The following is a 15,526-nucleotide window of genomic DNA, read 5'->3' as shown; positions in this document are numbered from 1 at the left end:
GACATACACAAAAAAGGCACTAATCCGAGTTCTTTGAAGAGAGTAGCTTTCAAAACACAAAATTTCCTTGCAGATAAAATCATTCTAAAAGCAAATAGTGCAAAATTAGTTAGTGGGTCAAATAGGAAACCTGCTTGCCAGCACTTAGGGATCATGTACTCCCATCTACCATGCAGGAAACCATTTACCTGTTACGCTAAAAAATATAGCTCTGTCAGGAGGGGTAAGATAAACATCTACAGTAAGAAAAAACTATGCTATTTCTCTTATTGTACATAATTCTTACATTTCTTGCATAGAACAGGAAAATGATAAATAAAAACTTTCTATTGCTGGGAGTAAATGTCAACTTTTTATTTCTCTTAATTCCCTGTAGTCATTTAAGAATTGCCTGAGCCAAGTAAATCTTCAAACTGAAATAGTATAAAACATTTTAAGAGTCAATTTATAGGTCAAATGAGTATCCAGTGTCAATCTTGTAAATAAAAATACAGAAAAGGGGAACGAAAGGCAAAATAACAAAATCTGCTGTTCCCAGAATCAGAATGTGCTAAAAGAGAAAATCACAGTCAAACTTTTTCCCTATGCCACAGAGGATTTATCAATCACCTAGAACAAGTAGATAAAGGTTATTTTCCCACAGGCATAAAAATACACGTTAATAACTTTAAGAACAGTTTCACAACAATAGGTTTTTGCTATAGATTTCTAATAACTCAGGCACTTTCCAAAAGCTAGGCTATAAACCCAACTACTTCAAATAGCAATGTAAATTTTTAAAAAATCAGATACTAGATTTCCAGGACAGAAATCTGTAAATAGAAACAAGTGGAGGATTATGTATCTGAGATACAACATGCAGGAACAATGTATTACTACATAACCCAGGAAGTCTTACTGGACATAAGAACTTGGTTTGCAAAGAGAGAGGCGAATAAGAGCAGGATGGATGGCTTCACTGGCCCCAGACACAATGTCACTATTCTATGATACGAATATTCATGTCCTTTGCTCTATTAGAGGAACCAGTTGGAATGTTAAAGAAATAAACCATAACAAAAAGGATGCAAATCTATAACCTCTTACAAAAAGTGGATGGAATAATACTCTCAGATGGCAAAGTTTTGTTTTTCATTTCATTTATAGTAAGCTTAGCTGGAAATGCTAGAAATAGGAATGAATGCATGGGTAACCTTGGTTTTTATACTTATTTCATTTATTCTCAGAGGAGAGAGACTCATGCATCTATCTAGAGTTTTATATCTCATTTGACTTTAGTCAGTAATTAATTTAGGCAGAGTAAAGCACTTACTCCTTTTAATTCATTCTCTGCCATTACCCTCAGTTACTTACATCTCTATATCCATCTACCATATTCCCAGAAATGTCTCCTGCTACATCTCTACAACCAGCTGGGCAGAATTTGCTGGAAAAAGAAAAATAAATAATTTATATTTTATTAAATTACACAACCAAAAAAATTAAACTGTACTTAAATTTTTAAAGTATTTTCTGCCCTTCATATAATATCTTGCTTTAATGGCAAATTAGAAACCTGATTTGTGAAAATACAGATTGATCTACAATGTTCATCTGAAGGCAACTTTTACACAATAATTATTTGTTTTATATAAGGATTCACCATAAAGTCTATTAAACAATGAGCTTCCCTAATGCATTTTACTTGATTCTAAGACTTCCAATAAATATTTTTCAGAAACAGGAATATTTCTAAACATTATATATAGTATAATCTTGTTTCTATAAGAAATGTTTAAAATATGTAATAATTTTGTTTTCTATGGATAAAAAAGACAAAGAAGAATATCCCTAGATTCTCTCTGGGAGTAGGATTGTGAGGAACTTTCACTTTCCGTGTTATACATATTGTAATATTGCCATAATATTAGCACTGTCTGATAGAAATATAATGGGAGCCACATATATAAATTTAAATATTCAAGTAGTCACATTTTTAAAAAGTAAAAAGAAATATGCAAAATTAATAATATATTCTATTTAATCCAGCATGTTCAAATTTTATCATTTCTAAATGTAATAAACAGAAATAAATACCAATAAGATATTTTCTCTTTTTTTAACTTCCAAAATCTGGGGTGCATTTTATACAACACCCCTCAATTTGCACTCACCACAGTTCAAGTGCTCATTAGCCACCCGTGGCTAGTGGCTACCGTATTAGATGGTCTGGCCTACATTAGTTATGAAATACTTTTGCAATCAGAAAAAAAGGATATATTTTAAAATTAGGATTCCAAGGCCGGACACAGTGGCTCACGCCTGTAATCCCAGCACTTTGGGAGGCCAAGGCGGGTGGATAACCTGAGGTCTGGAGTTCGAGACCAGACTGGCCAACATGGTGAAACCCCATCTCTACTAAAAATACAAAAAAATTAGCCCGGTGTGGTGGCAGACGCCTGTAATCCCAGCTGCTTGGGAGGCTGAGGCAGGAGAATCACTTGAACCTGGGAGGCGGAGTTTGCAGTGAGACCAGATTGCGCCACTGTACTCCAGCCTGGGGACCAAGAGCAAAACTCCGTCTCAAAAAAAAAAAAAAAAAAATTAGGATTCAATTTACTTAACAGTCATTTTTCAAGAAACTTTCCAGAAACATGTCATAGCATGTGGTGCAGCTGAAGGGTGTCAGTGTTAGGGGCAGAGTGACACAGGCTCCAGCACTACCTAGCTAGCAGTGGGACCCTGATATTGCATATAATCTCTCTTAGATTGTTTCTTCATCTCTAGTCCCTTCAAGTGTCAACATATCAACAAGATATGAAGACAGCTATAAACATCTATAAAAAACACACAAAAAGGAAGCCAAAGTATTACAAAAATGTTGTCAGCTTTGAAGATGCATGCCATGTGCCCTTACTTCTATATATACACCACTTTACATAATGTTTACTTGGTTTGTTTAAAAAGAGTGTACCAGCCCAAACAGATTCCAGAATAGAAGTTATTTTTATTTCATTTCCTCTCAGTGTCCTCCTGCTGACTTGGCAAATTATATATGTAACAACTAATTATAAAAACTATCCAAATAAATATTCCATAATTTTTTCCCATTGACCTTTTGGAGTCCCTGCATTGCAGCAGTACTCACAGAATTAAGAAATAAAAATAATGGGAATTCCCATTACAGGGTAACAATTCCCTAGAGCCAATTCCCTTAGAATCAGCTGTATTTCAGAATTCAGAATTTCTTGGATTCTAGAAAAGTAAAACAGTTCTAATGATGTATATGATGTAATACGCTGGTGGGGTCTGCACACATTAATAAAAAACATTAAAATACTTGTGTCAAATGCCTTAATAATCATATTAAATAACATATGTAAAGACATGTTAATCTAGTCCAATTTTGCTGTCAAACGAATTTAAGGTCACATTAATCAAGAATCACCACCAAATGAGTTACAAAAGGCTTTCAAAACTTTCTATACTTCATAATTATGGATGAGGGCTTGTGGACCTGTATCAGTCACCAGGCCTTATCTTTAATCTAAACACTACAAAATGGCTGGGCTAAAGCTGAGATAATCTGGCACCATAATGCCACCCTGTAAACTTGGATATATTCCCTTTCTTTAGGAGAACAGGAAATGACCATTTGATGTCCAGTGGCCCTATCACCAACTGGGACTGTAGAGGTATAGCTAGAATAGATAATACCGGCATATGTGTATATTGGATGAACGGTAACTTTAAAACCAATATTTAATTATCGCTCATTTTCATTTTTCCCCCTATTAGACATAATATTAGTTAACACTAGAGTTGTTTCTGCACATAAAATAATCTCATACATTAGAATGTCCAAATGTCCGAGATAGGACCACAGGCTCTTAAGCCTGACTCCCTGGCTACACTTATGAGGTGTGTAGCCCTCAGCAAGTCTTAATTGGTTTGTACTTTGGTTTTTAGGATGTAACAGAACCTTCCTTGCAGACATGTTGAAATGTTCACAAGAGCTACTTACTCTGTGCTAAGTGCAGAGAGCTATACCAGGCACTAGGAAAGCACTCTAGAGAGTCATAGCTGGGTGCCATGATTCACACCTGTAATCCCAGCACTTTGGGAAGCTGAGTCCAGAAGTTAGAGATCAGCTTGGACAATATAGAAAGACACCCATTTCTAAAAAATTTAAAAATTAGCCAGGTATGATGGTGCACACCTGTTGTCCCAGCTACTTGGGAGGCTGAGGCAGGAGCATACTTTGAGCCCTGGAGTTTGAGGCTGTAGTGAGCTATAATTATACCACTGCACTCCAGCCTGGGCAAGAGAGCAAGACACTCTTTCATAAAAAGAGAAAAAAAAAACAGTCATAGTTTTTGTTAGTGTTGTTGACAATGATCTCTAGACTAGTGGTTCTCCACTGGGGGCGATTCTGCCCACCATGAGACATTTGGCAATGTCTGGAGACATTCTTGGTTATCACAACTGACATCTAGGACATAGAGGCCAGGGATGCTGCTAAATATCTAACAACGCACAGGACAGCCCTGCAATATAAAGAATTATCTGACCCAAAATATCAATAGTGCCAAGGCTAAGAAATTCTGCTTTAGACTGTTTTACTTGATAGATGAGCAAACATGCATCAAAGTGACTAAGTAGTTTTTCCAGCTAAAGCTGGGTTGAAAATTTTCATCTTCTTATTTGCAGTAGGTTTTTCTCTAGTGGTAAAGACAAAATGCACCTCCTCCCAAATGAAAGAATTTTAAAAGTCACTCCCAAATACCAGCCAGGAAAAAAAATACAGTCTAGACTCGGTAATGATTCATTGGCCCTACAGTGGAACTCAGGGGTCAGCAAACTATGGCCTGTGAGCCAAATCCGCCCTACTGATGTTTTGGTAAATACAGTTTTATTGAAACACAGCATGTCTGTTAGTGTATATATAGTGTCTATGGTTGCTTTTTTGCTACAACAGCAACAGAGATTATATGAATAAATGCAACAGAGATTGTATGGCCTGGAAAACCTGAAATATTTATTATCTCCCCCTTGACAGAAAAGGTTTGCTGACTTCCTGCTATATAAGAAACTATTTTAAAAATTCCTCATTAGTTACAACATGAATGGTAAAAAGAGCTTTAAGTACAAACGTATCTGGTTTAACGTGAAAGAAAACAAAATGTTCAGCAATACACGACTGCAACACAGTTAGGATACCTATACTTACCTGTATTCTGTCTTCAAATAATGGCTAGCTCGTTCCAAACACGTTATTAAATCTGTCATAAATAAAGATAACTGCAATTAATAGAATGAATAAAAATTAGGACACTCGTGCTGCAAAGCTTTCTTTTAAAATAAAAGACAGTTTTTAAAAAGCACTTATTCACTATGTAGTTATCAGAATTTTCCTTTTAAAAATAAACACTGAGAATCACTGTCTCCAGTATTTAATGAGTTCCTTTCGTTTCTTTTTTCTGCCACCAATGACAGTTTTTCAACACAATCACCTAGTAAATGATAGCAGAAACTGTAGTTAACAGAAAAAAACAATATTCTTTAGTTGCTATCCACTATATGCCTACAAAGACCATGTGTATAATGTCCCCTGGCAGGAAGAAAATAATTTCGAAAGCCCAACACAGTTCACAGAGAAGGTTCCCACAAACATTTTAATTCAATAATTTAGCCAGTGGCATCTGGTGACAGAGAAGCACATCTTTACCAAGAAAACCTACAGCATATAAGCTTTCATCAACCAGGACAAAGCATTTTAAAAAAGAAGGTGCTCTCTGGAGTAATTTACAGAACCAAACTAATATTCAGCAATAGAGGCTAAGATACAGTGGACCTTGATGCATTTAGATCAACATAATATGGTTTCCAAAATATTCCACACTTACTGTAATAGTTCTTTGGGAACAATATATGGTGAACACTGGCAATGCAGGCATCTGCTGTGATTAGTCAGAGCTGATTGGCTAAGAGGAAAATGAATGGCGCACCTCATTCTCAGAGCTTTTCTGCCAGAGAGGACTGACAGCAGTAAACCTCTATGGCCATAGGCAGACATGGTATGGGCTGCACAGTAATTACTCTGAAGCACAAGAGCCCAGGACAGGAGCCCGTGCTTCTCTCTCTCATCAGTGTTCGTGTTTCCCTTCCCTTCTCTCCCATACAAGTTTCAGCTTTAAAGTTATTACACTGTGTGACACTGACTTCCTCATCCTACACACACTGTGCATGCCTCCCGTGCTGGTGTACTGGTGTGTGTTGCGGAGGGGCTCACTGGTGAAAAGCCTTGCCCCTGAGCTAGGAAGGAGGATGGGGGAGGGCTCCAGAGAATCATGAAGACTTCGAAGGGTCAGGAGGGGAACACAAAGGTGTGTTATCCAAGGTTTTTAGGAAAAATGAGATGAATCCTATCCCATATAAGTCAACTGATCAATCTAACATGCTAATAAGCTTGTCCAACCCATGCCCCTTGGGCCACATGCAGCCCAGGATGGCCTTGGATGCAGCCCAACACAAATTCCTAAAGTTTCGTAAAACGCAATTATAAAATTTTTTTGCAATTTTTTTTTTTAGCTCATCAGCTATTGTTAGTGAATTTTATGTGTGGCCCCAAGACAATTCTTCTTCTAATGTGGCCCAGGGAAGCCAAAAGATTGGACACACCTGTGCCGCAATATGATTCAGTTCAGACCTAACCATTTACAAAGATACCATGTTCCTCTTCTCCCTCATATCTTAATTCTGCATCTGAGTCCACAATTATGTCCAGGGATGGGGATAAGTGGCAAGAGGAATTCTTAGACAGATAACGTTTAGAGATTTGTGTTGATTCTTCCGTTATACCTGGATGGTCGCTGCTCGCATAGGTCAGCAAAAAACCCCGGCCAGAAATGTGGGATCCACTCTCAAAGCGGACGGTTACTTCACTTGTGTTCAACAAGAGTTCTTTGGGAACAGTCATACTTCCACAGTATGGACCTAAAAACAAAGCACACTTGTGGCACATTTCAAAATTTATACCAGCACAAATGATTGGTATATGCCATTTTTTTCCTTGAAAGGCCAAATTTACTAGACAATACATATGTATGATTATAATCTTTACCAACTGAAATTTAGCTTGACGCTCAGACTGATAATTTCTGACTGATTGTGAACTAAGCCAAGGGGGAAAGTGGCTTACTCTAGACAAGCAATAGGCTGGAACTAGTTAACTGTGAGCAACCCAAGAGATAGGTTTCGTTTTTTGTAAAAAGAAGACAAAGGTCAAACACATTAGGTAGTAAAGAAAATTTTATTACAAAAATGTTATTCTAGGGGCCTCCTAAATTTGCTCAAATAAACTAAAAAAATCATTTTTTTTGGGGAAGTTTTAAAGTTAAAAGACTTTGGAAAGCATGGTAAGAATTTTATTCACATGCAGCATTACATGCAGCATACACACTGATTTTCCTTTACAGTAACTTCTGGTTAATCCCCAAAATTCATTTTGATTTATAAAATGTATACAAAAGCAGAATAACTTCTAAAGCATTTTGAAATATTATAGTACAAAATTATACAATTAAGGGTATAACATTGTTTCCAAAGTAAGTTGCTTGAAAAGCAATAGGGATCTCAATGAACTTTCAAAGGGCAAAATTACATTTGGAGCTTAAAATAACAAAAACTCTTCCTAAGACTACTCAAACTAAAGTTTAGCTTTTAACTTGTCATTTCGAAAGTAACATATGCAAGACAATCTCTATGAAATAGGGATTAGCAAGCAAATTTTGAAGAGAGGTATTATTTATTGACTTTTCTCAAAAACAGTATGGAAATAGTCAGCGGCAACAACAATCATGATGAAGGAAGAAGAATAAAAGAAAAAGACTGCTCCAAGTCAATATGAATAAAACCGGGTTATATTAACCAGAACCAATAGGGACAAAACTGCTTGATATGGTTTTGCTGTGTCCCCACCTAAATCTCATCTTGAATTCCCATGTGTTGTGGGAGGGACCTGGTGGGAGGTAACTGAATCATGGGGGAAGGTGTTTCCCGTGCTGTTCTCATAACAGTGAATAAGTCTCATGAGATCTGATGGTTTTTTAAAAAAGGAGTTCCCCTGCACGAGCTCGTTTCTTTTGTCTGCCACCATATGAGACATGCCTTTTGCCTTCTACCATGATTTGAGGCTTTCCTAGCCATGTGGGACTGTAAGTCCAATTAAACCTTTCTCTTGTAAATTGCCCAGTCTCAGGTATGTCCTTATCAGCAGCATGAAAACGGACTAATACAGTTAAGTTGGTGCCAGTAGAGTGGGGTGCTGCTGAAAAGATACCTGAAGATGTGGAAGTGACTTTGGAACTGGGTAACAGGCAGAGGTTGGAACAGTTTGGAGGGCTAAGAAGACAGGAAAATGTGGGAAAGTTTGGAACTTCCTAGAGGTTTGTTGAATGGCTTTGCCCAAAATGCTGATAGCGATATGGACAATAATGTCCACGCTGAGGTGGTCTCAGATGGAAATGAAGAACTGGTTGGGAACTGGAGCAAAGGTGACTCTTGTTATGTTTGAGCAAAGAGACTGGTGGCATTTTGCCCCTGCCCTAGAGATTTGTGGAACTTTGAACTTGAGAGAGATGATTTAGGGTATCACATGGAAAACATTTCTAAATAGGAAAGCATTCACGAGGTAACTTGGGTACTGTTAAAGGCATTCAGTTTTATAAGGGAAGCAGAGCATAAAAGTTCAGAAAATTTGCAGCCTGACAGTGTAATAGAAAAGAAAATCCCATTTTCTGAGGAGAAATTCAAGCCAGCTGCAGAAATTTACATAAGTAATGAAGAACTGAATGTTAATCCCCAAGACAATGTGGAAAATGTCTCCAGGGCATGTCAGAGGTCTTCAAGGCAACCTTTCCCATCACAGACCCAGAGGCCTAGGAGGAAAAAGTGGTCTCCTGAGCCAGGCCTAGTGTCCCTCTGCTGTGTGCAGCCTAGGAACTTGGTGTCTTGTGTCCCAGCTGCTCCAGCTATGGCTGGAAGGGGACAACGTAGAACTCGGGCCATGACTTCAGAGGGTGCAAGCCCCAAGCTTTGGCAGCTTCCATGTGATGTTGAGCCTGCAGGTGCATGGAAGTCAAGAATTGGGGTTTGGGAACCTCCACCTAGATTTCAGAAGATGTATGGAAATGTCTGGATGCCCAGGCAGATGTTTGCTGCAGAGGCCCTCATAGAGAACCTCTGCTTGGGTAGTGCAGAAGGGAAATGTGGGGTCAGAGCCCCCACACAGAGTACCTACTGGGGTACCATCCAGTGTAGCTGTGAGAAGGGGGCCACCAGACCCCAGAATGGTAGATCCACTGCACCTGAAAAAGCTGCAGACACTCAACACCAGCCTGTGGAAGCAGTGGGGAGGGAGGCTGTACCCTGCAAAGCCACAGGGGTGGAGCTGCCCAAGCATGGGAACTCACCTCTTGCATCAGCATGACCTGCATGTGAGACATGGAGTCAAAGGAGATCATTTTGGAGCTTTAAGATTTGACTGCCCCACTGGATTTCAGACTTTCATGGGGCCTGAGCCCCTTTGTTTGGCTAATTTCTCCCATTTGGAATGGCTGTATTTACCCAATGACAGTACCCACATTGTATCTAGGAAGTAACTAACTTGCTTTTGATTTTACAGGCTCATAGGCAGAAGGGACTTGCCTTGTCTCGGATGAGATTTGGACTGTGGACTTTTAAGTTAATGCTGATATGAGTTAAGACTTTGGGGGACTGTTGGGAAGGCATGATTGGTTTTGAAATACGAGGACATGAGACTTGGGAGGGGCCAGGGTCAAAATGATAATGGTTTGGGTGTCCCCACCCAAATCTCATCTTGAATTCCCACGTGTTGTGGGAGGGACCTGGTGGGAGGTAACTAAATCATGGAGGAAGGTCTTTCCCATGCTGTTCTCATGATAGTGAATAAGTCTCATGAGATCTGATGGTTTTAAAAAAAGGAGTTCCCCTGCACAAGCTCTTTTCTCCTGTCTGCCACCAGGTGAGACGTGCCTTTTGCCTTCCACCATGATTTGAGGCTTCCCCAGCTACGTGGGGGAATTAAACCTTTTGTAAATTGCCCAGTCTCAGGTATGTCCTTATCAGCAGCATGAAAATGGACCGATACACATGCTAAAGTGTCAGAAGATCATGACACAACTAAGCATTGCCCTTCTGGTATAAAGGATCCAATTGCTCTCTGTTTCAAGTTTCACATACTGAAGATGTGATAGAATAAGAAAGAAATGCTATATGCTTACCCTCACATGCCAAATTTCTAGCATTTCCTATTACTAAATTACGGTGAAATCTAAATAAAAAATGTTCACTTCCCTCTTTAGAAACACTCATCCTATGTAATTACTTACATGAGTTAATACTTTCTTTTTTTTTTTTTTTTTTTTTGAGATGGAGTCTCGCTCTGTCCCCAGGCTGGAGTGCAGTAGCATGATCTCGACTCACTACAAGCTCCGTCTCCTGGGTTCACACCATTCTCCTGCCTCAGCCTCCTGAGTAGCTGGGACTACAGGCACCCGCCACCACGCCCGGCTAATTTTTTGTTAGTAGAGATGGGGTTTCACTGTGTTAGCCAGGATAGTCTCAATCTCCGGACCTCGTGATCTGCCCGCCTCGGCCTCCCAAAGTGATGGGATTACAGGTGTGAGCCGCCGCGCCCGACCAATACTTTCAAATTACTTAGAATAGTACTCAGCACATAGTAAGAGCTATATAAGTGCTTGTTAAAAATGAATATATTAAAAAATAAGTAATACCTATTTTCTCTTCAGACTGTGTTCCATAGTGCAAGGAACTTTTATATCCATCCCTTTATCTCCAACAGACTGCATAGTACCTGGCAGGTGACAGCCTCCCAAAAACAGTTTGAATTGAATTGAAATGCTCTTTTTACAACAGTTTCTAAAAGCCAAATCCAACTAAGAGATTCATAAAATATTTTTAATCTTGTCACTTTTGAATACTATGGAGAAGTCAGGAAGAGAAGTGTAAAGAAGCAAGAAAAAAATTTCTGTAATGAATAATATGGATTTTTATAAACTTTACTCTTGCTCACAAGTACACCAGATAGGCAATTCAGACTAAATAAGTAGAATGATAAGCATTTTTGCAAAGTTAAGGTGAGTCAGATTGCTATACTTGCCTTTTCCAACTTATTCTGTTTGTTTTAGATATGTTTGAAATTCCTCTGTTCTTTGCACAGATAAGAGGGGTGAAGACACTTGCTTTGTAAACCTAAGGATGAATATTGTGAAGTAACTAGTAACTTGTTGCTTGTAATAAGTTAGAATATTTTCAAATCACATTTTTTATATTAACCCAGTAATACACCCCTCCCCAAATGGTGATGATGATAATAATCTCTCCTTAAATTTCTATAGCATTCCATGAGTTCTAATGAAAACTGTAGGTGGCCAGGCATGGTGGCTCACACCTGTAATCCCAGCATTGTGGGAGGCCAAGGTGAGCGGAGTCAGGAGGTCAGGAGTTCGAGACTAGCCTGGTCAACATGGTGAAACCCCATCTTTACTAAAAATATTTTAAAAATTAGCCGAGCATGGTGGTGGGTGCCTGTAATCCCAGCTACTCGGGAGGCTGAGACAGGAGAATTGCTTGAAGCTGGGGGGTGGAGGTTGCAGTGAGCCACGATCCCACCACTGCATTCCAGCCTGGGTGACAGAACAAGACTCCATCTCAAAAAAAAAAAAAAAAAAAACCCACAAACTGTAAGGTAAGCAAGTCTAAATTGATTATCAGTGAGAACTTGTTTAGATTTTTTTTTTTAGATTTTATGAAATAGTTGAAAGGAAAAGTTGCAAAAAGTATACATATTTTACACAAATAAGAGTGTATACCATCATACTAAGTTGTTGTGCAATATATATGATTTCCTAGACCAAAAACATATAAATATAGTAAAATTCTAATTTGGTTTCAACCTCCCAGTTATGACAGGCATGTAACTATTTCTGGAAGCAGATCAAAGAAGGAAAATGTAAACACATACCCCTTTAATTACCCTTACCACACAGGCATCAATCCCTTTCATATTTTCATTACTGTGCTGCAAAATTGTAACTAGAGGGGTACGAGATACCCTCTCTATATAAATATCATCATTGAGAGGATTTTTTTTTTTTTTTTTTGAGACAGGGTCTTTCTCTGTCACCCATGTTGGAGTGCAGTGGCGTGATCATGGCTCTTCCTGGGCTCAAACAATCCTTCCACCTCAGCCTTCCAAGAAGCTGGATTACAGGTGTGTGCCACCATGTCCAGCTAATTTTTTGATTTTTTTTGTAGAGATGAGGTCTCACTACATTGCCCAGGTTGGTCTCAAGCTCCTGGTTTTAAGCAATCCTCCCATCTCAGCCTCCTCAAAGTGCTGGGATTACAAACATGGGCCACAGTGCCTGGTCTGAAGAGTTATTTTGATCATTTCATCATAATCACAAACATCAGAATAGCAAGAATGAGTTTTAATTCAGGGTGGGGGATAATAGTTGAATACTGGCTGTAGTATTGCCTATGGCAAAACATCCAAATTATTGCCTGTCTCAAGGTCTGACAGATGAAAATTCCTTTCATAGACTAGAAGTTAATAATTACGTTCCTAGAGTTAAAAGGCAAGAAAGAAAAATGGAAAAATATGATAGCAGTGAGAGGGAAAAATAATTAATGGGAAACCATGGAAAGACCCTGGGAGTCTGTCCTAAGCAATGTCCTCAGTGCTCCACCAGACTCCTTTAAGGATAATCTCTTGTCTTATGAAAGAAAATCTTTCTCCACTCACCCCTGCCCACGTGATATACTTCACTGTTGGTACTCTCCAAAGGTCTCCTGACTTAAAAAGGATCTACACCTATATTTAAATGTTTACAAAGACAATTTCACTGGAAACCCACATGACAGCTCGGTGACTTCTAACTTTGATTGTGGTTATATTCTTGGGCTCAGGCAGTGTTCTTAGATTGGCAAACATACTTCAATTCAGTCAGACTGAAATCCAACCCCTCCCTAAAAATAGGATGCACAGTTTTGCATGGATGTTTGCTTCAGAACCAGCAGTGCTACGTGTTTTATAGCACTTGGACTTGCCACCTAACTTCCTACATTCTCTCACTTCTATCTATGCCTGTCTGCAAGGCAGGTTCCATCTTACTTTGCAGTCACAAATTCCCATCACACTGGAGCACAGCAGTTAATCAAGTAGGCAGAAAAATCAGGAAAAAAGAAAAACTTTTATCTTTTGTGGAATGTAACTGGCGGCCCTATATTGTGGGAAGAGCTATCAGAGATACCAAATGGAACAGCACTGTGGCATTTGGCACCAGACATGAGACTCCAGCAGACAATGGGCTGATTCCTTGGACAAAGGGAATAAAGGGCCAGGAACTGTAGGAGTTGCCTTCTTTGAGCACAGTAGGTCAGTTCCTCTCAGCACATTCTCTGTTTCGGGATACTATTTCATTAGCAGCTGCAAGGGAAACCCTTTATCTTTCCATGTGTGAATAAAAGAAAGCTGTCCTATAAGGAAGAATAAACTGTCTGCTACAAGCCAAATCTGAAATCCTCTTGATTCTCTGGCAATCTGACAATCTGTACAGCAATGTATAGTACTTCTCTATTCTCCTGGACTGTGTGCCCAAGACTCTGGGCATTACAAGGCAATGATGGTTTGGTTAAAAACTGTTTGTTCCAAGTCACTTCAGATGGGTATAAGGTTTTGATCTTAAAACTAATAAAACTAAGTTATTGTTTTATATATAGAAGGGACATATTTGAAAAATAGTATGCATGTCATTAGAGAAACAAAGAAACCTCTTTCCCTTAGTAGTATTATTTCTGATTTTTTTTTTTAACTACCATACTGTCAGTGGGAAAAACCATTGAGAGATCAAATAAAAACTTAACTCCTGAAAGGTTTGTCATAAATCGACAACAACAACAACAACACAAAACCTCCAAAAAACCCTCATTAACCTTCTGGAGCATCATCTGAAGCACACAATTCTTTCTTATGACAGATAAGAACATGCCTGATTGACCTAAGTGACCCTCCCTGGGAGTACATGTGGGTGGAGCCAGCCACATGGAATATTTGGCTGCCAGGCGAGTGGTACTTCTCGTGGCCCAGATCTGTGCTCAGAGGTATGCTGATAAAACAATCTCCAGAAATGCTGAAGCTGCAAACACCATTAGATTTGTGTCCATTTTCAATTTGTTTTTGATGCAGTCAAATCGCAGATTTGTCCTTGCTTGCTAATTGCAGTAGGGTCATTGTACAACATTACAGAATTTTCAAGGCCATTTTCTTTGAAAAGGAGAGAAATTAGCATAAAAAAGGGATATTCCTGGACTGTGCCATTAAAACCATAGTCACGTAACAGTAAGTGGTATCCCTGGAGAATTTTGGTCTCTCATTCCCACACAAAAATCAGTGACAGATGATAAATGAAGCAGGCGGATTCTTAGACAAAGGTGTGGCTTTCCTTGGGGCTACAGGACCCAGGTCAAGAAGTGTGTCAACGCTGGGAGTTCACTACCCACTTAAGCCATTACTTCTCTCCCAATGAAAGATGGCAATTACTGAAACTGAATCACAGTGAGTCTCCAGGGAATTATTTATGGGGAAAGAGGAGGAGGAACCCAATAGCTTTTTCTCCTTGAGGCTTATGGTTGTGTTAAAAAAAATACCTAGAGTACAGCATTCTGGCTGATATAACGTTTTATATGTTCAAGATTCTTTCTGAATTCTATCTTGGCATAAAAGGCAAAATAAAACAAACAAAGAAAAAGCAGTCCTTCTCAATAATTTCCACCAAAGTAGCCTCAACCATAGAGGAGGACGCACTTCTAGGGTGTCTGCAGCCCAAAACAGCTCTCTGTGAGCTGGAAATTTCCTTGAAGTCTATTTGTTTTATCTTTAAAAGCCACAAACATTTTTCCTTCTACTTCATAATATGTCTGAGAGACATATAAACCATTTGTAAAACAGAGACTGTCAATCTTGTGCTTTTCCCTCTTTGGGATTTAAAAAACTTCAACAGATAAGATGTAATTACTAGATCTTATTGCAATATGTCAGATATGTATCATTCTAAAAAATGGCATACAGAAACCTGTTGTGATTATGAGTCTAACCACTTAGTATTATTTCCAACTATTCCTATTTCTCTCATTCCTAGTGTAACATAAACATTAACAGTTGACTTCACATGATTGTGCTTCTAAGTCACTGACAATGCTTAAAACAATATTGTGATTGGAAGTGGAGGTACAGAAAACGTAGGAGAACAATTTTTGAACCTCCTGGTGCAAATCATTATGCAAAACACAACCAATTTAACTTCCATTAGGATCCTATAGTAAAGAGTTTCTTTCTATCACTGGCCACCATGCCTCCTCTTAGCATTTTGACTAAGAAACATTTTTTGAACTTTAAACTTATACTGGAACTCTAACGTAAGTGATTTCTCAGACTCCCACT

The 15,526-nt window shown here is 38.8% G+C and overlaps 1 protein-coding gene across 5 annotated transcripts in view; it reads right to left on the bottom strand.

The window, feature by feature from the left end:
* The window catches only part of DCBLD1 (discoidin, CUB and LCCL domain containing 1), a 67,141-nt gene that overhangs the window by 23,018 nt on the left and 28,597 nt on the right, over positions 1-15,526 (bottom strand). For all 5 annotated transcript variants that reach the window (XM_009451894.5, XM_063813379.1, XM_054686210.2 and 2 more), the window contains exons 3-5: positions 6,841-6,975; positions 5,210-5,261; positions 1,354-1,426 (exon numbers count right to left, since the gene is read on the bottom strand). In XM_009451894.5, coding sequence (XP_009450169.4) covers positions 1,354-1,426; positions 5,210-5,261; positions 6,841-6,975 — 260 coding nt within the window. The remainder of the gene's footprint in view (positions 1-1,353; positions 1,427-5,209; positions 5,262-6,840; positions 6,976-15,526) is intronic.

This window comes from Pan troglodytes, chromosome 5 (assembly GCF_028858775.2).
Source record: "Pan troglodytes isolate AG18354 chromosome 5, NHGRI_mPanTro3-v2.0_pri, whole genome shotgun sequence".
Classification (NCBI taxonomy): Eukaryota; Metazoa; Chordata; class Mammalia; order Primates; family Hominidae; genus Pan; species Pan troglodytes.
This window is presented reverse-complemented; position numbering and strand designations above follow the sequence as displayed.